At 37.9% G+C, this 27,660-nt stretch overlaps 1 protein-coding gene and 1 long non-coding RNA gene across 6 annotated transcripts in view; both read right to left on the minus strand.

Annotated features, from left to right (window-relative positions):
- Nucleotides 1-1,170: 1,170 nt before the first annotated feature.
- Nucleotides 1,171-6,110, minus strand: LOC130245195 (uncharacterized). Its single transcript, XR_008839303.1, has 2 exons — nucleotides 5,440-6,110; nucleotides 1,171-5,343 (listed from the first exon to the last, which is right to left on the minus strand). It is a non-coding gene; the product is annotated as an uncharacterized LOC130245195 (long non-coding RNA).
- An 18-nt stretch (nucleotides 6,111-6,128) lies between these two features.
- gramd1bb (GRAM domain containing 1Bb) overlaps nucleotides 6,129-27,660 on the minus strand; it is a 137,801-nt gene continuing 116,269 nt past the window's right edge. For 3 of the 5 annotated variants that reach the window (XM_056477800.1, XM_056477798.1, XM_056477802.1), the window contains 15 exons: nucleotides 27,260-27,363; nucleotides 27,076-27,171; nucleotides 25,124-25,204; nucleotides 24,871-24,986; nucleotides 23,773-23,947; nucleotides 23,475-23,667; nucleotides 23,243-23,389; nucleotides 21,841-21,959; nucleotides 21,612-21,754; nucleotides 21,427-21,530; nucleotides 19,221-19,421; nucleotides 16,473-16,563; nucleotides 12,538-12,645; nucleotides 9,479-9,602; nucleotides 6,129-6,736 (listed from right to left, as the gene is read on the minus strand). In XM_056477800.1, the coding sequence (XP_056333775.1) occupies nucleotides 6,647-6,736; nucleotides 9,479-9,602; nucleotides 12,538-12,645; nucleotides 16,473-16,563; nucleotides 19,221-19,421; nucleotides 21,427-21,530; nucleotides 21,612-21,754; nucleotides 21,841-21,959; nucleotides 23,243-23,389; nucleotides 23,475-23,667; nucleotides 23,773-23,947; nucleotides 24,871-24,986; nucleotides 25,124-25,204; nucleotides 27,076-27,171; nucleotides 27,260-27,363 (1,892 nt within the window). In that variant the 3' untranslated portion in view covers nucleotides 6,129-6,646. The remainder of the gene's footprint in view (nucleotides 6,737-9,478; nucleotides 9,603-12,537; nucleotides 12,646-16,472; nucleotides 16,564-19,220; nucleotides 19,422-21,426; nucleotides 21,531-21,611; nucleotides 21,755-21,840; nucleotides 21,960-23,242; nucleotides 23,390-23,474; nucleotides 23,668-23,772; nucleotides 23,948-24,870; nucleotides 24,987-25,123; nucleotides 25,205-27,075; nucleotides 27,172-27,259; nucleotides 27,364-27,660) is intronic. The other 2 variants (XM_056477801.1, XM_056477799.1) reach the window with 1 other exon arrangement.

The following is a 27,660-nucleotide window of genomic DNA, read 5'->3' on the forward strand; positions in this document are numbered from 1 at the left end:
AAAACGAAACCAAAAGTGCTGGCCGGTGGACTTTTCTGATTTGCTGGTCAATGACATAAGTCAGTGTTTCCCAACCTTGTTCCTGGAGGCACACCAACAGTACATATTTTGGATGTCTCCCTTTTCTGACCCATTAACTTCAGGGGTTGGAGTCTCTTCTGATGTTATGATAAGTTGATTCAGGTGTGTTTGATTAGGGAGAGGTTGAAAATGTGTACTGTTGGTGTGCCTTCAGGAACAGGGTTGGGAAACACTGACATAAGTAATAAAATGACAAATGAGTATTGCGAGAGGGGTATAATAATATATTATTCTGGTTTAATTTGTTTCAGCATTAAATTAAATGCCTTATTTTGGTAGTTGTAACGTTTAATTTGTATTTTGAAATAATATAAATTAATTTAAACAAACAATTACCCATGTTAGCTAATGGCTACTGGATTACCTTTACTCTGCAATGGTTGCCTCTAATTTAATTGTCAATAACTTTACCACAGGCCATGATAATGCAAATAAACACCTAGTTTATGTTGTCATATATTCATGGTCTTTTTTGTTGTTTCTAGTTCTTTAAAAAACAAAAATCTATCCGAATCACAGTTTAAAAATGCTTATATTTATTGCTGAATTACAAGTTCAGTTTTCCATTGGCCTCGTGACAAAGTGAATGATTTCGGATTCTTGACACATTTTTTTGCAATTTGTTTATTTATTTTGCAAAAGGGTTGTATACTCAAAATGTCACTTGTTTAATCAATTACTGTAATACCAGAGGTCATTTGTTGAATATAGTAGACATTTGTTGATAGGTCGGGCGCAAATCTTTTTAAATGCATTAAAGGGCAGCGCATATCTTAGCCTTACCCTGGAGTTTGTTCACCCTCTGCCTATGATGAAGATATTCTGAAGCAAGCTGGAAACCGGTAACCATTGGCTTCCATAGTATTTGTCTTTCCTACTATGGAAGTCAATGGTTACCGGTTTTCAGCTTTCTTCAAAATATCTTCTTTTATGTTCAACAGAAGAAAGAAAATCAACTGTAACCACTTGAGGGTGAGTTATCAGTCAAAAAAAGTTCATTTTTGGGTGAACTTTCCCTTTAACATCCCACATGAAGCGACTTTTAGATAGTAAACACAATACAGACATTAAGGAAACAAATAAAGCCAGTTTTCCAGTGTTGTTTTATTATTATTTGTAATCTGTCTACTTCACATAGATCAGACAGCCACTGAATCAGAGTCTCTATCAGACAAAGTTGTCGGAAGAATGGGAAACCGCGCACAGCACAGTTCTGCTTCCTATATCAGTGAACGCCGCACATATGTCATACATACAGTGCATATGGAAACATGTACAAATCAACCTGGTCTAGAGATAAAAACGGAAGGAAAAAATACAGTAAGTCATTGCTACACCGGTTAAGTTACGGTTTGCAGGTGGACAGAAATCAATCTGAACACTTTCAAAAATATATAAAAAATAAATAAAACGGTCAATTTGTGATTGTTGCTTGGATACGGTTGTCATGAAAACCACAGCACAGAAATGACGTCAAAATCCCATAGCACAGAACTTGATGCACTGAGTTAGGTACGCTCACCGGCCACTTTATTAGGTACACCTTACTAGTACCGGGTTGGAACCCCTTTTGCATTCAGAACTGCTTAATCCTGCGTGGCATAGATTCGACAAGGTACTGGAAATATTCCTCAGAGATTTTGCTCCATATTGACATGATAGCATCATGTAGTTGCTGCAGATTTGTCAGCTGCACATCCATGATGTGAATCTCGCTCCACCACAACCCACAGGTGCTCTATTGGATTGAGCTCTGGTGACTGTGGAGCCCATTTGATTGCAGTGAACTCATTGTCATGTTCAAGAAACCAGTCTGAGAAGATTCGCACTTTATGACATGGCGCGTTATCCTGCAAGAAGTAGCCATCAGAAGATGGGTACACCGAGGTCATAAAGAGATGGACATGGTCAGCAACACTACTCAGGCAGGCTGTGGCGTTGAAATGATGCTCAGTTGGTATTAGGGGGCCCAAAGTGTGCCAAGAAAATATCCCCCACACCATTACACCACCACCACCAGCCTGAACTGTTGTTACAAGGCTGAATGGATCCATGCTTTCATGTTGTTGATGGCAAATTCTGACCATCCAAATGTCGCAGCAGAAATGGAGACTCATCAGACCAGGCAACGTTTTTCCAATCTTCTATTGTCCAATTTTGGTGAGCCTGTGTGAATTGTAGCCACCAACCCGGGGTGGTCTTCTGCTGCTGTAGCCCATCCGCCTCAAGGTTGGACGTGTTGTGTGTTCAGAGATGCTCTTCTGCAGACCTCAGTTGTAACGAGTGGTTATTTGAGTTACTGTTGCCTTTCTATCAGCTGGAACCAGTCTGCCCATTCTCCTCTGACCTCTGGCATCAACAAGGCATTTGCAACTACAGAACTGCCGCTCACTGGATATTTTCTCTTTTTCGGACCATTCTCTGTAAACCCTAGAGATGGTTGTGCGTGAAAATCCCAGAAGATCAGCAGTTTCTGAAACACTCAGATCAGCCCATCTGGCACCAACAACCATGTCACATTCAAAGTCACTTAAATCACCTTTCTTCCCCATTCTGATGCTCGATTTGATCAGTAGCAGATCCTCTTGACGATGTCTACATGCCTAAATGCATTGACTTACAAATTTGTGTTAACCAGCAGTTGGACAGGCGTACCTAATAAAGTGGCCGGTGTAACATGTTAAAATAGAATTGAGGACAATCTTTCCTTTGCCTGAATCACAAATGCCAAATCTCTAACAATATCAACATGCTTTGTTTTTGTTTTTTGCTAATTTCAATCTTTGGTCAGATACATCACGAGAAGTCAGTGTGTATTAACAAACGATCAGGCTGAAAGTTTTAGCATGGGTGTTCCCCAACCCCACCTCCACCCCTAATAAATGAATTTTCACGAAATTCAATAAACACAAGGCATTCATATACACTTACAAACATACAGTACAGTGAACATGATCATGACAGTGATTTCATTAGCTTTTCTTTCAATCTGTTTCAAAACACCAAACCATGAGCAACCAATTCATCACACATAGTGGAAAAAAAAAGTTGAAATCAAACCATATTGCAGAACACACACACTCAACAACCAATACAGATGCACTCTAATGCCAAAAATGAAGATGTATTTCTAGAAGATTTAACAGTGAATAAACCAGTAAATACCTCAGTAGTTCAACTGCAACAATCTCAAACACTGCGCAGAGCAACACTGAAGATGGATTCGAAAGATCCACACCAAAAACTTCAGATCACATTACTGCAGATGCTCTTCTGGGAAATTAAAAAACAAAAACAGATCTTACATACATTCATTATTACAATACCACACGGTTTGTAGCTGAAATATGATCATATGTCCCCACCAGCAATATGCCAGCAAACATATATTCATATATATAAAGTTGACGTCAGAATTATTAGCCCTCCTGTATATTTTTCTCCTAATTCTGTTTAACAGAGAGATTTTTCCCAAACACATTTCTAATCATAATAGTTTTAGTAACTAATTTCTAATAACTGATTTATTTTATCTTTGCCTTGATGACAGTACATAATATTTGATCAGATATTTTTCAAGACACTAGTATTCAGCTTAAAATGACATTAAAACTAGGGTAATTAGGCAAGTCATTGTATAATAATGGTTTGTTCTGTAGACAAGTGGGTATAAGAGGGCTAATAACATTGACTGTAAAATGGTTTTAAAAAAAACTGCTTTTATTCTAGCCGACTTTCTTCAGAAGAAAAAATATTACAGGAAATACTGTGAAAAATTCCTTGCTCTGTTAAACATCATTTGGGAAATATTTGAAAAATTCACAGGAGGGCTAATAATTTTGACTTCATCTGTGTATATATATAAATTCTTTCCTACAACGCCTGGTCATAAAGTGCCACATCTCTTCACATCATGAGATTTATTTATTTATTTATTTTTACATTGATTCTGTCTGCATAAAAAGGGAATTTTTGCATTGTATATATTATATATAAATAAATTCTACTATGCTATAAATACTACATTTGGTTTAGGCTGGAGCATGTATGCTCTATAAGGAAAAAAAAAGTTAATAATCTCCCATAACGTAAATTCAACGTTTTTAAAACATGAAAAATGGGCTATTGGCGAAACCTCACATCAGACCAAAAAGATGAAAGAAAATAAATAAAAAAACAGGAATGGTGCTTCAGCAGGGAAATCGTGAATGTGTGCGTGGGGCCAATGTGAGCCAAGATGGCTATTTTTTTTTTCCGACCATCCGGCTTTCTGAAGCCAGGCGGATGTGTAAACAGACGCCCAGTGGTCTGAGCTGCTGGGCAAGAAAAAGGCAGTTTGGCTTCATGTGCCGGGAGGAAGACACAAGACTAAGTGGAATGATTTAACACACTTTACATTCACCAAAGTAGACACAGATCAAACTAGGAAACACGCTCTCGCTCGCTCGCACCAGCGCGTCTCAAACGCGCCACACGTAATTATAAACTCTCCGTCTAGAGCTCTGATAAGTGTTCTGTGTGTATAAATTAACAATAAATATCTGCAATGACCTCTATATATATTGAAATATATATATATATATATTAATTTCATATATTTTCCTACATCTTCAAATAAATCGAGAGATATCACAGTTTAGTAATAATAAAAAAAAAACACAAAAAAAACCGAACATTGATACGTCTTTCTAGCTGCGGTGTCCCTTTTCTACGGTGGCCGAACTTAATGTGCTGCAATTCAAGATAGCACATGCAATTACAAAAAACACCAGCAAATTAAGAAAAGATCATCGTCGGTTTGACAGTCACATGACCTGGGTGTTTCAAATCACTTTAGTCACGTGACCTGGATGTTTCGAAATGATTTAGTCATGTGACCTGGATGTTTCGAATCGATTTAGTCATGTGACCTGGATGTCTCGAATCGCTTTAGTCACGTGACCTGGATGTTTCAAAACGCTTTAGTCACGTGACCTGGATGTTTCGAATCGCTTTAGTCACGTGACTTGGATGTTTCGAATTGCTTTAGTCACGTGACCTGAATGCTTTGAATCGCTTTAGTCACGTGACCTGAATGTTTCTAATCGCTTTAGTCATGTGACCTGGATGTTTCGAATGGCTTTAGTCACGTGACCTGGATGTTTCGAATCGCTTTAGTCACGTGACCTGGATGTTTCGAATTGCTTTAGTCACGTGACCTGAATGTTTTGAATCGCTTTAGTCACGTGACCTGGATGTTTCGAATCGCTTTAGTCACGTGACCTGAATGCTTTGAATCGCTTTAGTCACGTGACCTGAATGTTTCTAATCGCTTTAGTCATGTGACCTGGATGTTTCGAATGGCTTTAGTCATGTGACCTGGATGTTTCGAATCGCTTTAGTCACGTGACCTGGATGTTTCGAATTGCTTTAGTCACGTGACCTGAATGTTTTGAATCGCTTTAGTCACGTGACCTGAATGTTTCGAATCGCTTTAGTCACGTGACCTGAATGTTTTGAATCGCTTTAGTCACGTGACCTGAATGTTTCTAATCGCTTTAGTCATGTGACCTGGATGTTTCGAATCGCTTTAGTCACGTGACCTGGATGTTTCGAATCGCTTTAGTCACGTGACCTGAATGTTTCGAATCGCTTTAGTCATGTGACCTGGATGTTTCGAATCGCTTTAGTCACGTGAGCTGAATGTTTTGAATCGCTTTAGTCACGTGACCTGGATGTTTCGAATCGCTTTAGTCACATGACCTGAATGTTTTGAATCGCTTTAGTCACGTGACCTGGATGTTTCAAATCGCTTTAGTCACGTGACCTGAATGTTTCGAATCGCTTTAGTCACGTGACCTGGATATTCGAATCGCTTTAGTCACATGACCTGGGTGTTTTGAATCGCTTTAGTCACGTGACCTGGGTGTTTCGGATCATGCTTGACACTGTGTCCAAATGTTAAGCCATCGCTAGTATGCTAACTGATCTTGTCATTTTTTTTGTAATTTGTAAAGTGCTTTCTTAAATTGCAGCTCTCTTAGCCACCGGACTTTCACAGTCTCAGATGCAAAAAAAAAAACACACATTGGCATAGTGGTCAACGCTTCACAGAAACTTAAGGTCTTGCCGAACTGAATAAAATCATCTAGCGCAGAATTTTCAAGGAAACCAGCCTTGAATTTACAGCATGATTGATTTGATTGTGGAAAACCTCTCACAAATGGGAAAAGGGACAGGGCAGCTCTCTCAAAGCAAGCTAAAACAATCATTTCCCTCATTCCTTGTACCAATAAAACACACTTCAAAAGAAAGCAGGGGTCAAAAAATAGAAAGCATGCTCTTCGTTTTCCCAGCACGATCCGTTTCATTCCCATACAGTAACAACCTGAAGGAAAGCCGTCCCATGGCTGTGTTGACTGTCCACTTGGATCGGCCGATGGCAGTTTCTGATGCGTCTCCATCCAATATCTCTTTTTGTTTGGTATGCATAGTCAAACACGCATATTTGGGCCCTTTTTCGCCTTTCATTCACATACGTGGCTCTACATTGCACAGCACGCCCTGGTGGCCTGGAGGGTAAGTGTCAGTAATATCGACTCCTTTTCTGGTCCGAGTCGGTGTTGTAATCTCGCAGACCCACACCCTTCTGTAGGCTCAGTAAGGAGTCCTTCATCTGTGTCAAGACACAAATGTGTACACTCAAAAAAATGACTTTTGCTTGTACAAACTACATATTTTAAATGAGTCGAAACAACCCAAATTCTTAAAAGAAGTTTTTTATGTTCAATCCACTTACATTTGTAAAAAGGATTACGTTAACTTAATTGATTTGTGTTGGGACAACATAAAGGAATGGTGTGGAACCCAGAATTTTTAAAAAGTGATATATTGTTTGCTGTTTGTTCAAACTACATATATAAAATGAGTTAAAATGATACTGGATTTCAGTACCAATCTTTAATTTTACCAATTTTAAAAACATTTCCCGCTAACATCTGAGTGCTGTTGAGTGCGTTCTTAAACAGCGCTGATTTGCCATTGTGTTCACATGCTCAACAATGACTGTGATTGGCCGTGAAGGTCATCAGGTCACCGAACTCACCGCTGTCTACTGAGTGTAACCAAAGACTATAGAATACACAAGACATGTCACTCGTATAGTTTTGAATAGGGAAAAGTGTAACTGTCAATATGGCGAATGAAGCCCCGCCTACTAGATCATGAGCCAATCATCGATCACTATAGACTGACGTTTCTCCGGGGAAGAAGCTCAGACCAGACATGTGCTTTTACGACAGTTTGGTGGTCAACAAATACACTGGAATCTCAGCGAATATTTCATTCGTAGCCATAAGAAATATATCCACATAAAGCTTGAAATCTGTGCTTTTAAATCAGGGGTCACCAATCTCGGTCCTGGAGGGCCGGTGTCCCTGCAGGATTTAGCACCAACTTGCCTCAACACACCTGCCTGGATGTTTCTAGTATACCTAGGAAGACCTTGATTAGCTTGTTCAGGTGTGTTTGATTAGGGTTGGAGCCAAAATCTGCAGGACACCGGCCCTCCAGGAACAAGTTTGGTGATCACTGTTTTAAATAAACCAAGTGCACTTGAAAACAAAAGTTTTTTGGTTTTGTAATCTGTATGAAACGAACGTGAGGTACAGTCCGTCCTGTCAAACGCACATCGCATGACAGCAGAAACTACTCAATCACCCACAAACTTGTAAGCAAAGAGTCGCTGTCATTTCTGCTGGAGATTCACCATCAAGACCAAGATTACTTCAGAAGAGCAGCGCGATCAGACGGAGCCTTGATCAGAGAATGATAATATGTAGAACGGCTATTAATGAGGTTGGTGTTGTGATCATGTTCCTTCTGAGTGTGCACCCGCATTAGCTTGGGCCACCTGAAAATACCTCAATTTAGTTTGATTCGGACGTTTAGAAGCTAAAATTATGAGACGGTTGTTTAATTTTATTGGTGATTCCAAATACATAATGTAATCGTAAGCTTGGCTAACAGTTTTGGAGATTCTGATGTTTCCCCATTAGGGTTAGGCGATGTCGACCAGTTTGGCATTGTACGATGCCTCATGTGAAACATCACAATGGACGATGGCATCGTCGTCGTAGGCGGCGGTAAATTAATAATTTATTAATAATAAATTAATTGATAACGAATTAATTATTTGAAGCCTATCGTTTCAACTACCTGACCCGCATGGTCTTAGTTTGACCAATAACCAAATCATAAATAAATAAAGATAAGTTACACACAAATTACCACCTGTCAATCACTTTTTCCGCAGGACTCTAGCATGAATAGGCAGAGTGATCTGTGTCGTTATAATGGCATCGACAAACTTGGTTGGTAAAAAAGGTGCACAACCAACAGGAACCAACCAACAGTATCTGAGGTTTTCACTAAAAATACTAAGTACAAGCGGGAAAGTGAAAGATTAAAGCAGTGTACTGACGCTATGACACGTTACCTCATAGATTCAAAAGACTGAAGAGTCGTTAGATAGAGACATAAGTAATTACATATCACCTTTAACAACTATAGCGAGATGCGACATCCTTGATAAACTGTCCGACGTGCACTGCTCTCTGAGGTTTTGTGCTCAAGACTGCTGCAGCGCATGACAGTGTGTGTGTGTGTGTGCGCTTGGTCACGTGATGTGCGTTTTCAGCAGTATAGTGTGGAAGGAAGGCTTTTCAGAAATTTTCAGATATTTCTAGATAAAACGCCAGTGTGGATATGAATCGTTTTCGCTCTTAAATGACATTTTAAAACTAAGACGTATAGTGTAAACGGGGCCTAAGTGTGTATTTTTCACAAGCGGGTTGCTGCTGCGACAGGGACGGGGGGGTGGAGGATCGCGATGTCGGCTCAGCATCATGATGTCTATCAGAGATGGACGATGGCATCATCTATTAACCCAACTCTATTCCCCATTCAGACAGAACGCTCAAGCATACTGCCCGAGAGGCGTTTCAAAGACAGCCGCAGAGTGAAATGACTTGCCTTAAAGGGACTTTGGTGTAACCACAGATACAGGGACACTGGAGCGTTTTAAAGCCACGAAGACCAGTCGACTCATTAGCGGATCACTCATATGTCAGCTTATAAACAGACCAGCTGACCTTTGCTGATACTTTGGGTTTCGAATTTCAGTATCGTGACAACACTAGCTGAAACAACACAACTTTTGAGTTTTGTGGGCTTAGTCAACTTAATTGTTTTATGTTTAATCCACTTAAATTTGTAAAAACTAATAAGTTAACTTAAATCTTTCATGTTGCCCCAATGCAAATCAATTGTGGTGAATTCAGCATTTTTGACAGTACTTTTTATAATCATGTTCAAGCGCATCAGTTCAGCGCGTATGCAGACGTCTAATATACTGTACCTGATCCAATAACAAAACTGAGGATTTGATGATCTCTCTCCATTTCTGCAGCTCAGCGTCGTGGTACCGCTGCTGGGACTCCAAGAGTTGTGCCCATTCCATCTGTGTCTGCGGCAGTTTACTGCTAAAATGCAGGATAAAGACAGATGGGAAGAAATATAGGAAGTGAGTTTAGGAAAGTGTTGTAACAGATTCAAGTAATTGGCTCAATATCATGGTATTTGGGAGGGGGTCTTAATTTTACGAAACAAGCTCACAAGCAACAGGGGTCATTCATTCATTTTCCTTCGGCTTAGGCCCTTATTTATCAGGGGTCGCCACAGAGGAATGTACCGCCAACTATTCCAGCATATGTTTTACACAGTGGATGCCCTTCCAGCCTCAACCCAGTACTGGGAAACACATATACACTCTCACATTCGCACACACTCTCATACACTACGGCCTATTTAGTTAATCCAATTCACCTATATCACATGTGTTTGGACTGTGGGGGAAACCGGAGCACCGGAGAAAACCCACACAGAAATGTCAACTGGCCCAGTTGGGACTTGAGCCAGCGACCTTTTTGCTGTGAGGCGACAGTGCTAACCACTGAGCCACCATGCCACCCAACAACAGGAGTCTATATATATATTGGTTGGTTGGTTTTGCTTCCACATTTGTTAAAAGGTTAGATAATATATTGTAAAATATACATATAATAAAACTACGTATGCAAATCATTCAATAGAAACTATTTAAATACTGACAAAAAACTCCCAGTAAACATAAGCATTTAATTATAATTATAAAAAATAATTAAAAATATATTAAGAAACAGACAAACTCAGAAGTGAAGTAAACCTGAAACATTTCTTGCTCCGGAGCACGTTATGTTTAGAGCATACTAAAGATAACGTTCATACCCTGCAAGTTATCTCAGTTGGAACCAAAAGCTGAGGTTATCCATTTACATCTTTAAATTCATCTGGGATTGTCCCTGCTGTAAAATCCAGCTTAAACCAGCCTAGGCGGGTTGGCTGGTTTTAGCTTGTCAACCAGCCTGGTTTTAGAGCCGTTTTGGCCATTTCCAGGCTGGTTTCCAGCCATTTCCAGCCTGGTCTTAGCTGGTCAGGCTGAAAATTGACCAGCTAAATCCAGCTAAAACCAGCTTGACCAGCCTGGTTTAAGCTGGACATAGCTAGTTTTGGTTGGGCTTCCCGCCTGGCTAAGTTGGTCAAGTTGGTTTTAGCTGGTCATTTTCCAGCCTGACCAGCTAAGACCAGGCTGGAAATGGCTGGAAACCAGCCTGGAAATGGCCAAAACCCCTCTAAAACTAGGCTGGTCGACCAGCTAAAACCAGCCAACCCGCCTAGGCTGGTTTAAGCTGGATTTTACAGCAGGGACAATCCCAGATGAATTTAAGGATGTAAATGGATAACCTCAGCTTTTGGTTCCAACTGAGATAACTTGCAGAGTATGAACGTTATCTTTAGTATGCTCTAAACATAACATGCTGGTTTAAGCTGTTTTTTTCAGTAGGGGTCACATAAACTATTCTGTAATATCTCACAAGTGTGTGTGTGTGTGACTCAACATGGTTGTGGGTGGAGCCTAATATTATTAGGGCTCCAGTCACAATAACAAACAGACTCCACCCATTGTGATATAAAGTCACACTTTCAAACATACTGAGTCACCTGCATCAAGTGATATTGAGTTTTAACCAACAACATTAAGTCAAAGACATAAAGACAATGAACAACTCCCACTGTTATGAGCTCCCCCCAAAACATCAAACCCCATCGCAAAAATAATCCCACAACAATATTGAGACACTTGTACACTGGTTTGCCACTTCCCAAAAATGTCACACCGGCAACAGTATTGAGCCAAAGTTTAAACTCCTCCCCAATTCAACCCTCAGTTATTCTGAGCTCTGACTACAGTAGCACAAAGTCCCACAGTATTGCTTTAAGTTGGGCTTCAAGTTGTGGGAGACATTTACAGCGATTGGACCTTATTATTATGGGTGGGGCTTGATATTATGGGAGGAGCTGATAAAAGTGAGCAGAGTACAATTTTTTACATGCAACATTTACACTCACTGGCCACTTTATTAGGTACGTTTTACTAGTACTGGGTTGGACCCATCAGAACTGCCTTAACTCTTCATGGCATAGATTCAACAAGATACTAAAAATACTCCTCAGAGATTTTGGTTCATATTGACATGATAGCATCACACAGTTGCTTCAAATTTGTCGGCTGCACATCCATGATGTGAATCTCCTGTTCCACCACATGCCAAAGGTGCTCTATTGGATTGAGCTCTGGTGACTGTGGAGGCCATTCCAGTACAGTGAACTCATTGTCATGTTCAAGAAACCAGTCTGAGATGATTGGCGCTTTATGACATGGAGCGTTATCCTGCTGGAGGTGGCCATCGGAAGATGGGTACACTGTGGTCATAAAGGGATGGACATGGTCAGCAACAATACTCAGGTAGGCTGTGGCATTGACACGATGCTCAGTTAGTACTAATGGGCCCAAGGTGTGCCAAGAAAATATCCCCCACACCATTACACCAGCCTAAAGCGATAATACAATGCAGAATGGATCCATGTTTTTATGTTGTTGACACCAAATTCTGACCCTACCATCCGAATGTGGCAGCAGAAATGGAGACTCAACAGACCAGGCAACGTTTTTCCACTCTTCTATTGCTTAATTTTGGTGAGCATGTGTAAATTGTAGCCTCAGTTTCCTGTTCTTAGCTGACAGGAGTGGCCCCGGTGTGGTCTTCTGCTGTTATAGCCCGTCCGCTTCAAGGTTTGACGTGTTATGTTTGAACTGCAGCAGATTGTCTTGACCATGTCCACATGCCTAAATGCATTGAGTTGCTATGTGATTGGTTGATTAGAAATTTGCGTTAACAAGCAGTTGGACTGGTGTACCTAATAAAGTGGCCAGTGAGTGTACAGTATATATGCAGTGTTTTCAGGACTGACAATAATCATGATGTTAATGCTGAGAGTCAGGAAGTTTTAGTATGTGTTGGAGTATGTGTTGTGTACCTCTCATGTAAGCGTAAGCCCTGCCAGCTGGTGAGGCTCTGTGCAGAATACTCCAGCATCCAGAGTTTATAAAACAGCATCACATTCAGAAACACCAGAAGCACCAGACTGCCAGGAGACAATAAACATACATATGATCATAGAGCACACGGACACATTCAGAAAAGGAAAACAGAACACAAATGCTGGATGAATAGAGAGGGAGTGACTGTACTTTAGATGAGGAGGTCTAGAAAATGTTACATACAGACGTACATTTGCTGCTTTCCATTCAAAGTCAATCCTGAGGTATACCTACTAATGTCTAGACCAGGGGTGAATAAACTCGGTCCTGGAGGGCTGGTGTCCTGCAGATTTTAGCTCCAACATGCCTCAACACACCTGCATGGATGTTTCCAGAAAGCCTAGTCAAGCTGCGGTCACACTAATGATGCTTCCCAATTCGCATACTTACACTACACCCTAAAAGTATGTACTTTTTTGTGAAGGAAAAGTACACACTTTTGAGTGTGTAACAGAAGAGTATGCAAGTTTTTGGGACATACTACTTCCTCATTAACAGATCGTTGTGTTGCTTAGTTACGAGCCCTGTCAATCATCTCGACAAATCGTCCACATTTCTTTCATATTTAATTCCCTACCTTATTGGAGAAGCAGCAGCAGCAGGTTAATCTCCCATTCACGAGTCTTTTATGCAGAAAAATCTCCTCAGGTGTTTGGATAATTCTGCATTCAGACGTTAATGTCCAAACACGTCTTTATATAAGTTCAGTATTGTTGTTACAGATGAAATATAACACAGAAAACGCGATTAAAACATGTTCCAGTGGGCTAGATATTAATTAACAGTCTTACAAACATCTTTACCGGAGCCTCTCTACTTGACGGTTAGTCTTGTGGATCCATCATGTTTGTAGTTTGTTTACACTTTTCACCTGCGTTTGTAGTTCAAAATCAAATTCACTTCCTATGCGCAATGTATTGTGGGCAATATCAGCGGTTAGAGTATGGACGCTTCTACACTTCGAGTTTTTACCGGAAATAGTAAACCATACGGGAACCTTTGGCATACTCATTTAAACATGCTACGATTTGGGACATACTAACTCTACTTTCAAATACTATTTAGGACAGATAGTATGCAAATTGGGACGCAGCATATGAGTTTGATAATGCAAACTTCTGTCGTGCGGCGCTGTGAAAAGGGGCGGGATTAAACAAGATGAATAGACATTAAAAAAAGCGAGCGATTGGTCCATGTTTTAAAATTCTGTCCAGAGAAGTCATGCTTTGATCCTCGATTGGTCTCATGCAGTCAAGTGATGCGATTTCACAGGTCAGAGTTCACCAAGCTTGAACTTTGCACCTGTGAAACTTGACGCATAACCTTGTATTTCCGGTCTGACGCATTCGCGTGCATATGAATGGAAGTCTATGGGGAGAAAAGTCCAGTGTGACCGCAGCTTAAGAGCTTAATTAGCTAGCACAGGTGTGTCTGATTGGGTTTGAACTAAACTTTGCAGGACCGAGTTTGGGCACCCCTGGTCCCTGTAGACTGTATACAAAAACAAAATGGTGATTATTAATTGCATTCAAGCATACTGCTTTTGATTGGAGAATGAAGAAAATCTGAATGGTGAGCAGCATTAGACTGATAGAGGGACACCATGAGAATGGGAAGATAGAGATGGGAATTTATAAACAGAACGTATTTATATTTTTGACAGTAAATTAATGTACCTTATACAGATCCTAAGGCCAACCACAAGAGGCAAAACCAACAGAAAGACAAAAACAAACAAACAAAAAAAAAATCACTACGTCAAATTATTAAAATAAACAAAATATTATCAGTGTAAGTTAAAGGCACAATGTGTAAGTTTTCTATCCAAAACTTTCCAAAAACGCCTAGAACAGAATCGCAAAAGTTTTGAAGAATGTTCAAATACAAAGAATAAAGTAATTTTCACTGGTGAGATGGACAGTGTCCTGTGTGGCTATGCTAAACATGTCACACAGCTGAATCCAGGTTTTTGTTTAAACAGGGAAACACCAAATGTATTTACACATCCACTCCCACATTAAAAACTATACTATGGTAAGTTATAGGAATACTTTAGTGTTTTTGAACCATATTATAAAAATAGCCTGTTTAAATTCTATTATTGCTCTGGTATCACAACAACTATAAACATAACCCAATACTGAAAAAACATGTTCAAAAAGCTTTAATATTTACTATAAATCCATATAGTATTTTTTCATGAGGTCATTCATCTGCGATAAAACACACGAACGCGATTTCCACCACTGGTGTGTTTCCAGGCGGCAAAACAGCAAGATTCTGGAAGTGTCCGACTTCTGATGTATTTTTTGAGCCCTCCTCTAACTGCAGACGCCTGCTCTCGTCTACAATGCAGTCAAGGCGAGGCGCACCTAAACGAGCCTGATGTTTTTCAGACTGAAAGAGACAGTTGTTCTGTTACAGAAGCAATTATTAGATTATTTTTACCCTCTCCTTTTTAAATTAGTTTATGCATATTTTAATAATTTAATGATTATTATTGAATATTTAAAAATTTTCAAGATTATCTCTTCTTAAGTGTATCACACTGATTCTTATACTTATTAATTATAAAAGTAATATTATTTACCTTCATAATCATGTTCAACTCCTTTCTCTATCTTCCTATTTAATTAGTCATTTTATAATCAGTTTATTTATGCCAGTGTTCCGTCCCCTGGAGCAGAGGGTCTATTGACCACCTCTGTACACACTGCTCTCTGGTTTAGCAGAGGCTTACCTTTCCACACCAGCCATCTCAGTCCCCAGTGAAAGAGTTTCTGTCAGCAGGGGACATTGTAAATGTGCAAAGACCTCAGCTTATGCCAGAAAACACAGATATGCTGATATTTCTTTTAAAAAATGTCAAATGCCTGCACAGTCACAGTTTTAGTTTGTTTATATTAACGAGTCTCCTTAAGTTTGTATTATTCTTTTCTTTTTGGAATTTATTTGCTTTTAAAATAGCAAATTAGTTATGGCGGAAAATATATTATTTTGCAAAAAATGTGCCGCATTTCAGAAACAAATGAAAGGGCTCTTCACCTTAAATTAGTTTCAAATAATTTCGTAAAAAAATCGTGACTAAATCGTGAATCGTGATATTTGTATCGTGAATCGTATCGAATCATGAGTCAGGTGAATCGTTACATCCCTTTCTAAACTTCATGTATACAAACAGGTGTAATTCAAAATACTTGTGCTTCATCTGATTTCATAACGTTAATGTGTAATTACGTAGTTGCATCTGCCATGTAAATCAGCTCCATCCAAAACTCAATAAGCGCCATCTACTGGCAAAGAATCAAATAGCCATTTTGTTCTGTCAACTGTTTTCAGCAAGTGTGCTTTATGTAGCAAAATTTCATGTCATGTTTTTACTTCATATTTTGAGATCATACAATCTAATTTAAATAAGCAATTGCTCAAGCTAGCTAATATTTATTTACTTAAACACATCAGCTCACATCGCTTGAAATCAATTAAATTATTATCAGAATTGATAGATCTAATGAAGTCAATATTTTATCCTTAGTTTAACAGTAGGCTCTGAGGTCCTTCGTACTTCACCAAGGTACTCCGACTATAAAAAATTCTGGCCTTACCCCTGCTCTCAACGTAAAAAACGCATTCGGTGTGATCAAGGCCTTACTGTGCCTCATAATACCATGCTAATCAGTGTTGAATACATTAGCTCATCCATCAACATACATTCATAAGTCCCATAGGATGTAATTAAGATCACAACTCCCATGATTCCACACTACACTCGCGACATCATCAAACTGTGCCCTCTAGTGGTCAAAATTACATACTGTGCCTTTAAGATAGACAAGTATAGTAAGTATAGACAATATGAGGTGCTGCTTACACAAAGCTGATGATGAGTAATGGTTTAGAGAGGTTGCAGAAAATCCCGCTCCCTGTTGTGTGCTCAGGAATGTGTCTCGTCTGAGTGGAACCTGTGGATGAAAATGTTTCAATGAATTCAAAGTCTGTCAGAACCGGAAGTTGCTGAGGCTTTTATTTTAGTATGTTGATGTACTTCCGGCTGAAACGGATTATTGAGTAGGGGGCGGGGCTTTGTTCATTCCCTCATAGCAAACTAAGGTTGGAATAGTGCACGGATGCTGCGACTGTTTATATTTTTCATATTGTGATGCAGTTACTAGAGAAACTAAATATTAATTGAGAAAAAAGTAGGCGTGGCTTTTTTCTACTGCAAGCTGATTGGATGTAGTAAAGTCATTCAAAATGATCAATAAAAGGGTTTGGGGAGAGTTATTACAACATAACAGACTCTTCCTCCTCTCCATTTCTGTTTATTGTCAAAACTGACAGTTGGAGGGTGTGGTTAAGTATGTTAGCCACACCCAATACCCCAGACATACGTCATTTGAAGCCTTGTTTACACTAATACGTTTTAGTTTTAAAAAGCATAAGTTTTGCTATGGTTACATCTTTCGTTCGCACTACCCCGGAGTTTTTGAGCCCTGAAAACGGAGCATTTTGGAAACGCTGAAGAGGCTGTATTGGTTTTAAAACACTGCTGTTGCATGTCAGTGTGGATGGAGGAAAATGAAGACATCTGAAAATGGAGACAGGGCTGCCCCCTTTTTCTTGGGGCTTTTTCTCAATATTAAGTGCACAAAGTTTAGTCTTGTATCCCTTACTTGCAAGGTCAGACTTCTCAAGTTTGATACGGAAAACAAACTCCCGAGGACACGTCAGGTAAATCTTCAAAGGGAAACAGTGTACTTTATAACGTCATTCACATCACTCAGGCTACATTGTTTCACTTTCTTAACAATAAAATGAAAACATGATATAAGGACCTGCCTATTTTCATTTTGATAATAACACATTAACAGACACCAAAATATCGAGGTGTCGTGTAGCTGCATATTTATATGAGCGTCATCTTCACTGTATGCATTTTTATAACAAAACCGAGCCTATAACACAACTGCCTCCTTTCATTTTCAATGAAAAATATGAAACATACCTTCTCTTTTGCTGAAGATCAGTTTTAATAATCAATAATGACCCCTATAATAGTATAACGTACGATAAGTTTATACATTATAGGAAATAAATGTAAGCAATCAGCCAAATGTGCAGAATCAGTGTACGTGGTTACATTAATTAATATTTTAACTTAAGTAGAATATGTTGTTAGAGAGCGGATGAATTAAATATCACGTTTAACAACTATACTGAGATGAGATCAAGCGGTAGATACTTGATGAACTGTCCGACGTGCGCTGCTCTCACCTGGGGTTGTGTGCTCAAAGCACCCGCTGACTGCCTGGAGCTCAGACGTCCGCATTCGCTGCAGCGCATGCCATAGTGTGTTTGTGGTCACAAGATGTGCATTTTCAGTGGTATAGTGTGGACGGAGATCTTTTCAGAAACGCTAGATGAAACGCCAGTGTGGAAGTAGATCGTTTTTGTTCTAAAACGCCGTTTTACAACTAAAATGCATCAGTGTAAACAGGGTCTTAGAATTTTACACAGATACACAGCACGACACTTCCTGGCCTCAATCCAACGCCTTCGTATGCTTTCACCCACTGGAGGGGGTAGGCGGGTCTGTGACCAGCGCCTCCATGGCTGCAGGACCTGATGGCTGCCCGCCCTTACCGGACTATATCCACACCCCCTGTTCCTATCCCCTGTGGCAATGTTATGTCTTGTCGGTGTGTTTTTGTGCTAGATTGCTAGGGCTTTTTCTTTCTCCCTGATCTCACATTGCTCTAACTTAAGAGCAAGGTGAGAGGGACTTTTTTTTGCCTCTCTCTCCTGGACCCTGCTGAAAAATCCAGCTTAAACCAGCCTAGGCTGGTTGGCTGGTTTTAGCTGGTTGACCAGCCTGGTTTTAGAGGGGTTTTGGCAATTTCCAGGCTGGTTTCCAGCCTTTTCCAGCCTGGTCTTAGCTGGAAAATGACCAGCTAAATCCAGCTAAAACCAGCTTGACCAGCCTGGTTTAAGATGGACATAGCTGGTTTTGGCTGGGCTCCCAGTCTGGCTAGGTGGTCAAGCTGGTTTTAGCTGGTCATTTTCCAGCCTGACCAGCTAAGACCAGGCTGGAAATGGCTGGAAACCAGCCTGGAAATGGCCAAAACCCCTGTAATACCAGGCTGGTCAACCAGCTAAAACCAGCCAACCAGCCTAGGCTGGTTTAAGCTGGATTTTTCAGTAGGGAATGTATCTTATTTCCTGTTCCACCTCCTGTGACCTGTCTTCAGTGTAAACAGGGTCTTAGAATTTAACTGAAAACAAACAGGAAGTGCATTTTTTACATTTTAGATTACAAGGGCAAACAATTGCAATTTTACAAACATGCACAGATGAATTATTCATCACAAAACTAGCAATGTGAGCTAACAAAATCAATATGCTTAGTTTTGACCCTATGTGCTCTTTAAGGATATTGTGGCTTAAGCGTCAAATTGACGTCAACGGAGAAGGACCGCCTCTCCAAATGCGAAAACAAGTGGTCAGACTTTGATTGAAGATTACCAAAACATTTTTTTAACATCACCTAATGAATAACAATGTATGCTAGCAAAATAAACATGGTCAATTTAAACCTATTCTACTCTGTGCATGCGCTCACCTGCCACGTGTTTGATGCGGTGGATGACCTCCTCGTCTGTTGGCGTGGTAAGAGGACTGAGGGTCTCATCTAGTTGGCCTGTGCGGAGGTGAGCGAGGGGTCTTTTTCTCCGCCTCAGGGTGGAGTTCTTCAATGCTTTAGATTTAGGAGACAGTCTGTGGCTTTCCATCACGGCGTCCTCCATCTTGGCTAACTCCAGCTCTGATTAAAAAAAGTGCGATGTTTAATTGGTTATAATTACTGGTACAAATTTGTTCTGCTTAGAATTATTTATTATTAGTGATGACATAGCCTGCAGAGTAATAAACTAAGTAAACTGATGTAAAATGTGGAATGAAGGTGAAGAAAGTTGTGGGCGGGATTCAATACTGGTGTGGGAGGGGTTTGGAGTTGTGAAATAAGCTTAGAATTGTTGTATGAATGTTGATGTGGCTGGAGTTCAATGTAGGCGGGGTTCAGAATTATGGGTGTGGCCTAAAATTGTTGTGGGTGTGCTTTGAAGTGAGTGGAACTTAATACCATTGTGGTATTGACTCAATACTGTTGTGGGTGTGACTTGATATTGTAGTGGGTGGAGCACTGTGGGTGGAGCTAACAAATGTGGAGATGATTCAGTATTATTTTAGGTGAATGATGCTAAGGTTGTGGCTTAAAATTTTGATTTATTTCATGTTGTGGGTGGAATTATGGGTGGACCTTAATATTGTTGTGGATGTGCTTCGATGTGAGTAGAGGTTAATGCAACTGTGGATGTCTCAATATTGTTGTGGGTGTGACTTGATATTGCTGTGGTTGGAGTTTAATGTTACTGTGGGTGGAGTTTGTGGGAGGAGCTTACAAATGTGGAGATGATTTAGTTTTATTTTAGGTGGATATTGCTAAGGCTGTGGCTTAACATTCAGATTTTTTTCATTTTGTGGGTGGAATTCAGAATTATGGGTGGAGCTTAATATTGTTGGTATGCTTTAATGTGAGTGGAGCTTAATGCAGTTGTGGATGAGACTCAGTATTATTGTGGGTGTGACTTGATATTGCTGTGGGTGGAGCTTAATGTTATTGTGGGTGGAGTTTGTGGCAGGCGCTCACAAATGTGGGGATGGTTTAGTAATATTTTAGGTGGATATTGCGTAAGCTGTGGCTCAAAATTGTGATTTATTTAATGTTGTGGGTGGAGCTCGGAATTATGGGAGGAGCTTAATATTATTGTGGACGTGCTTCGATGTGAGTGGAGCTTAATGCGATTGTGGATGTCTCAATATTGTTGTGGGTGTGACCAAATATTGCTGTGGGTGGAGATCAGTATTATTGGGGGTGGAGTTTTGAATTGTAGGAGGAGCTCACAAATGTGGGGATAGTTGAGTATTATTGTAGGTGGAGTCTGGAGTTGTGGAAAGAGCCCACAATGGTAGCTGTGGCTCAATAATGCTCAGGCTGTCGCTCAATATTGCTGTGGGTGGAGGTTAATTTTCTTTTTAAAGTGGGGCCTGGTGTTGTTGTAGGTGCTCACAACAGCGTGAGCAGCCCAATGATGTTCTGGGCATGACATAATATTGTATTGGGTGGGACTCAACCAAGTTTGGGACACTAATTCTATTTTCGAATAATATTTAGGATGAATATTATGGATAATTTGGAAAATTTGTTTATATTATAATAGTATAGAAATATTTACTAGTATCAAAGAGCTTAGAATTACCAAGAGGCGACACTCAATGTCGCCATTTTAGAGTGAAAGTGATCGGCCATTCATTGAATCTTATTGCTGTCACAATAGCAAGCAGCTGCTTTGTTATTTATTTATTTAAAAAGGGCATAAAGCTGAGATACAACCTGAAAGACGACGATACAACACTTATCATCAGCACTTTAATAGTTTATTTTACAGACTTATAATATGCTGTTGTTCTATTAGAATGTTCATTCTAAAATGGCCGCCGCGTGACACTAGCGGCATAAAGTGGCTGTTTCCCAAATCGCACTAGAGTGTCGCCTCTTGGTTCAGTAGTATTGTAGGCGGGGTTTAATGGTGTGTAAGTAGCTAACAACTGTTCCTCAACATAGTTGGTGTGTATTTGGTATTGGTTTGTGTGGGTGGGATAATATTGATAATAGTGAGGCTTGGTGTTGGTGTATACAGCTGAAGTCTGAATTATTAGCCCTCCCGAATTATTAGCCGCCCTGTTATGTTTGGACTTTGAGATCTTACCAAGGCTTTTAAAGTTCTCATCAAGCCCACTCCAGAAGTTCTTCTCAATAAAGCCCTTCACTAATCCCCACGGCTGCTTCCTGTACCTCAGCTCTGTAGAAACCCTGAAGGACAGAAGAATCACGTGACTGTCTATCTCTTTCTCCTTTCTGTTTGATTGAAAATAGCATCTTGTTCATCCAAACCTCAGTCGACACTTGTTCTTAGCCACACGTGTTAGCATGTAGCGGTTTAAGGTGTAGAAGTAGTCATGGTACGGCACGTCATGAGTGATGACTTCTGCGTCAATGATGTAGCACTCGTTCTCCTGGCTGGCTTTATACAGCGTCTAATTCAGAGAGAGGATCCGTTTCAAGCATAATAAAGCACATGAATGGTCTAACAAAGAAATAAATGTACAGATGGAGGTCTCACCTGAGTCTCTGTAACAGCAGCGGTTTTAGGGGCCAGTGGGTTGGTTAGGGAAATTGTGTACATGATGTCCCTCGTCTGATTCCCAGCTCCCTCCTTTTTCCAAGGATGATAAACCACATCTGAGAATAGATGTGCAAAAAGTAAATGAGGAACCAAAGCCACCATTTTAGAAGCAGTGGTATTATAAAACCATTAAATCATTAGTGGAAATAAATGAATTTGAATTGAGTTTAGCTTAATGTATAAAAACACCCACAACTGTATAGTCAAATTAAAAATAAATTTAAAAAAATTTAAAAATAAAATAAATTAAAACAAAAATAAAACTAAATAAAACAAAAATAAAACTAAACAAAACAAAAATAAAACAAAAAATAAAACAAAACAAAAATAAAACAAAAAATAAAACAAAACAAAAATAAAATAAAGCAAAAATAAAACAAAACAAAATAAAATAAAACAAAAATGTAATAAAACTAAATTAAAATAAAACAAAGCAAAAATAAAACAAAAATAAAACAAAACAAAAAAATAAATTAAAATAAATAAATAAATAAATAAATAAATAAATAAATAAATAAAACAAAAATTAAATACACCTAAAATAAAATAAAATAAAACAAAACTAAAATAAAATAAACAAAAATTAAATAAAATAAAATAAAATAAAATAAAATAAAACAAAACAAAACTAAACTAAACTAAACTAAAATAAAATAAAATAAAACTAAAATAAAATAAAGTAAAATAAAATAAAACGAAAATAAAACGAAAATAAAATTAAATAAATTAAAACAAAACAAAAATGAAATAAAACAAAATAAAAATGAAATAAAATAAAAGCAAAAATAAAATAACACAAAACAAAAATAAAAAATAAAGATTAAATAAAAACAAAAATAAAACAAAACTAAAATAAAATAAAACTAAAAACAAAACAAAACAAAAATAAAATGAAATGAAATAAAATAGAACAAAAATTAAATAAAACAAAAATAAAATAAAATAAAATAAAACAAAAGTTTAATAAAATAAAACTAAAACTAAAACTAAAATAAAATAAAAATAAAATAAAACAAAACCAAAATATAACAAAAGTAAAACAAAACAAAAATAAAATAAAACTAAAATAAAATAAAACAAAAATAACATAAAATAAAGTAAAACTAAAATAAAATAAAATCAACCTAAAATAAAACTAAACTAAACTAAACTAAACAAAAAAAAATAAACATAATAAAAATTAAAATAAAATAAAGCAAAACAAAAATAATATAAAACAAAAACTAAATAAGACAAAAATAAAATAAAACAAAACAAAAAATAAATAAAAAATTAAACAAAAATAACATAAAATAAAACAATATACAATAAAGGGATGTATTTTTTTCGGTGTTCTGACCTGTGAATCTCCTCTGCTCCATAAAGTCAGTCATGAACTGGGACTCAGTAAAGAGGACGCTGTACAGCTTATCAACACTGAATTTATAAATCTCATTAATGTACTGACGGCCGTTCAGATCCTCATGGAATGCTTGAACTTCATCGCCTGAAAACACAGTCAAACACAATATTAGAATATTACATAACATTTGTATTATATGAACAGCAAATATTTCTTTTACTCTCCAAACCTTCATCGTGTGTCTCTGAGGAGTCGCTGAGTTCTGTTGGAATGTCTTCATTGTCGTTGAAGTCGAGTGCTGGTGGCGGGACGGAGCCCACAGGACTAGCCGGCTCGCTGTTCCTCTCCTCGGCCAGCAGAGGCAGCGGTAGCAGATCTCCATCAGGAAGACAGTCAGTGTACTCCTCAGCAGAGATGTCAAACTGAAACCAGCAGAGGGTGCTAAAGTCTAGATGGCATACAGCTGGAAGTATACAACAACAACAATAACAAAAGGAGATGTAGAAAGCATGGGCTCTTAGACTCACAGACAGCGGCGTATCGGTGCTGCTGGGTGGAGTGGTGGAGGTGATAGTGGAGTGAGTGATGGATCTCTTGTGTGTTAGCGGTGAGCTGTTGTTGTCCGGCTTGTTCTCGCTGCTGCTTTTGGATGAGTTATCATTACTGACCTCGTTCTCCTCTGCTGGGATCTCCTCACAGTAGCTGAACACGCACAAACAACACACAGAGAGACAAGCTGATTAATCAGGGACTATATTATGCAACACCATCAAATAAAAATGAAAAATTCCTATTTTTAATGAAATATTAAAGTATTTATTAGGTGGTTTAAAATGCATGTGCCCTCATAATCTCTGAAGAGACCCTTTTTACAAGATCTACAATAAGTCTCTGATGTCCCTAGATCGAGTATGGTAAGTTTCAGCTCAAAATACCGCACAGATAATGTTTTATAACTCTTTTAACTGCCTCTTGTAGGCTTTGATCCCAATCGTGTCTTTTTAGTGACTGTCGCTTTAAATTAAAATGAGATTGTGCTCTTTTCAAAAGAGGGCGGAGCTACAAATGCGTGTCAGCCATGTGGCAACCTCCTGCTCTCCCTTGTAAAGCTAATATGGAGGTAAGTGAAACTGCAATTCATCAAAATTCCGCTAGTCCTGCCTCCATATCAGAGCTCATTTCTTTTGAGCCCAATGTTAAAATGGCCGACTTTACAGCAGAGAAAAATGTAGTTACAGCCTGCTACAAAGAACGATGTTGATATTATAGTTAATATTACCCTTCATGATAACTGTGAGGAGGGTGAATTTTTTTATAACTCATTCATTTCGTTTATATTAGGTTATATTAAGTCTGCATAATTAAGGGCGTGGCCACTTGAGTGACAGCTAGGTCTCGTTGGTCGCCGTCACTTCACCTCAGCTGATTCTGGCAGATTAGCCACTGATCTCGGCATATTCAAAAAAAATATTTTTTGATGTACCATTTGATGTACCATTTCTATTTCCCTTTAAAGCTAAAATTTTGTATTCTTTATTGCAACTTAAGTTTAGAGCCAACTTTATGTACCAAAGTTGAATAATGTGAAGTTTTTGAACAGCAATGGTGAAAGAGTGTTAACTCACCCCATGGTGTTGAAATCATCATCAGGCGGCACATAATCTTCATCATCGCTGGTGAGGCCGAGCTCATTACCGTAACACTGATGTACAAAGTGCCAGAGCTCTTTAGGACAGAGAGGCTGCAAACAGAAATGGATGATATACTTTTAGATAACACTTGATAACACTCAAATGATCTGAAATAATGGAAATAAAGTTCAGTTTCTGGTACAGACTGATGACGTTTCGCTTCGTAAATCCTCAAATGTATTCTCACCTTTTCCAGCAGTGCGTTCTGCCAAAGTCTGAACATCATCATGTAAGTCCTGTCTCTCGCACCAAACGATGTAAAAAAGTGCTGAAGAGAAAAGCAAAGCAAAAGATGCACATAAAAAAACTACTAATTGTACACGATTTGTCTCCTATAATTTGAGCATCTGAAAAAAAATAAATAAAGAATAATAGATATAATGTACAGAGGTTTAATTTAAATCAATCAAAAAATTTTTGAAACTATAATAAAAATAGCATTTTTAAATAAAACTAAAAAATATATATAGCCGATGTTTATATATATATATATATATATATATATATATATATATATATATATATATATATATATATATATATATATATATATATATATATATATATATATACATATAAATATATATGTAGCCGGTATGTTGTTTATTATTTTATATTATATTATATTATATTATATTATATTATATTATATTATATTATATTATATTATATTATATTATTTTATATTATATTATATTATATTATATTATATTATATTATATTATTTTATATTACATTACATTATATTATATTATATTATATTATATTATATTATATTATATTATATTATTTTATATTACATTATATTATATTATATTATATTATATTATATTATATTATATTATATTATTTTATATTATATTATATTATATTATATTATATTATATTATATTATTTTATATTATATTATATTATATTATATTATATTATATTATATTATATTATATTATATTATATATGTAGCCGATATGTTGTTTAGATCTATGACACCCCAAAATTTAAGGCCGACACTAAAACAAATCCATGATGGAATTTAATAATAACAATAATTTATAAATAATAAAGTGTAACTTAATGAAGTGGTAAGCTTGAACTAAATTTGATTTTAAATGCAATAACAATGTTTATACCAAGTCAAGATGTGATTCAGAATGATCTCAACTGCAATTTCAGTGACTTTAAACTCTAAGAATAAAAAAAAACAAAGGTTTACAAATGCAATCACCAACAATAAGTGGTCTTGTGCTGCCATCTAGTGGCTAAAATGGCAGTCGAGAATTGAAAGTGTGAGTTTTAGTGGCTAAAATGTTAGAGCGTTGAAAATAATGTTTTTGAGACATTTTTAAAAATCCACGATGGACATGACTGGAAAAATATAATGCAAATAATTAATAAATACATAAATGGTAATGGTAAGCTGGAACTAAATTTGATTTTAAATGCAATAACAGTGTTTATATCATGTCAATCTGTGATTCAGAATGATCTCAACTGCAATGTCAGTGACTTTAAACTCTAAAAATGGAAAAGAAATACAAAGGTTTACAAATGCAATGACCAACAATAAGTGATATTGTGCTGCCATCTAGTGGCTAAAATGGTAGTTGAGTTGAATGTCTGTGTTTTAGTGGCTAAAATTGTATTGAAAATCTTGTAAACATCCATGATGGACATGACTGAATAATTATGAGTAAATAAATGAATTAAGTGGTTAGCTTGGACTAAATTTGATTTTAAACGCAATAACAGTGTTTATACCATGACAAGATATGATTCTGCAACTAATTTCAGTGACTTTAAACCAGAGGTGTCCACACTCGGTCCTAGAGGGCCGATGTCCTGGAGAGTTTAGCTCCAACCCTAATCAAACACACACAAACCAGCTAATCAAGCTCTTACTAGATATACTAGAAACTTCCTGGCTGGTGTGTTGAAGCAAATAGGAGCTAACCGCAGCAGGACACCGGCCCTCCAGGACCGAGTTTGGACACCCTTGCTTTAAACTCTAAAAGTTTAAACTACAAATGCAGTAATCAACAATAAATGATGTTGTGCTTCCCTCTAGTGGCTAAGTTGAAAATCAGATTTTGAGATCTAATGTGTGCAGCGCTATAAGAGAGTCAAAATAAAAGTGCTCACCTTCTCAGTGTCTGTGCAGACCTGGATGGCATTGGGAATGAGACGCGCTGTCTTCTCTTTCGTCATGGAGCAGATGTCTTTCAGCCGTACTGTGAGCTGCGTGAAACACAGCCGCAAAAAACAAATACCCTGAAACTGCTCTCTAAAACTCTGCTGCTGAGGTCTGAGTTTGAGTAAAGCATACCAGAGTCTCCCAGCGGAAGATGTTGCTGTAGAAACAGATCCAGTTTTCAGAGAGGTAGAGACGGCCCTGCAGGAGGATGTCCCGCTGGAGAGCACACGAGTAGTCTAACAATGACAAAACAGGGTCAGATGAATTATATTAAGTTATTTTATATTATATTATTCATTCATTCATTTTCCTTTGGCTTAGTCCAATTTATGGATTTGGGGAGGACTTTCATTCATTTTAAGGGGCATTTTTTTTCTCCAAGAGGAAAAAGAGCAGGTGCTCAAGCACCCAAAGCACCCCCCATCCTGCACATACCTGCATACACAATCATACACTACGGCCATTTAGTTTATTCAATTCACCCATGGCGCATGTCTTTGGACTGTGGAAGCACCCGGAGGAAAACCAAGCCA

The sequence above is a fragment of the Danio aesculapii genome, chromosome 18, assembly GCF_903798145.1.
Source record: "Danio aesculapii chromosome 18, fDanAes4.1, whole genome shotgun sequence".
NCBI classification, from domain to species: domain Eukaryota; kingdom Metazoa; phylum Chordata; class Actinopteri; order Cypriniformes; family Danionidae; genus Danio; species Danio aesculapii.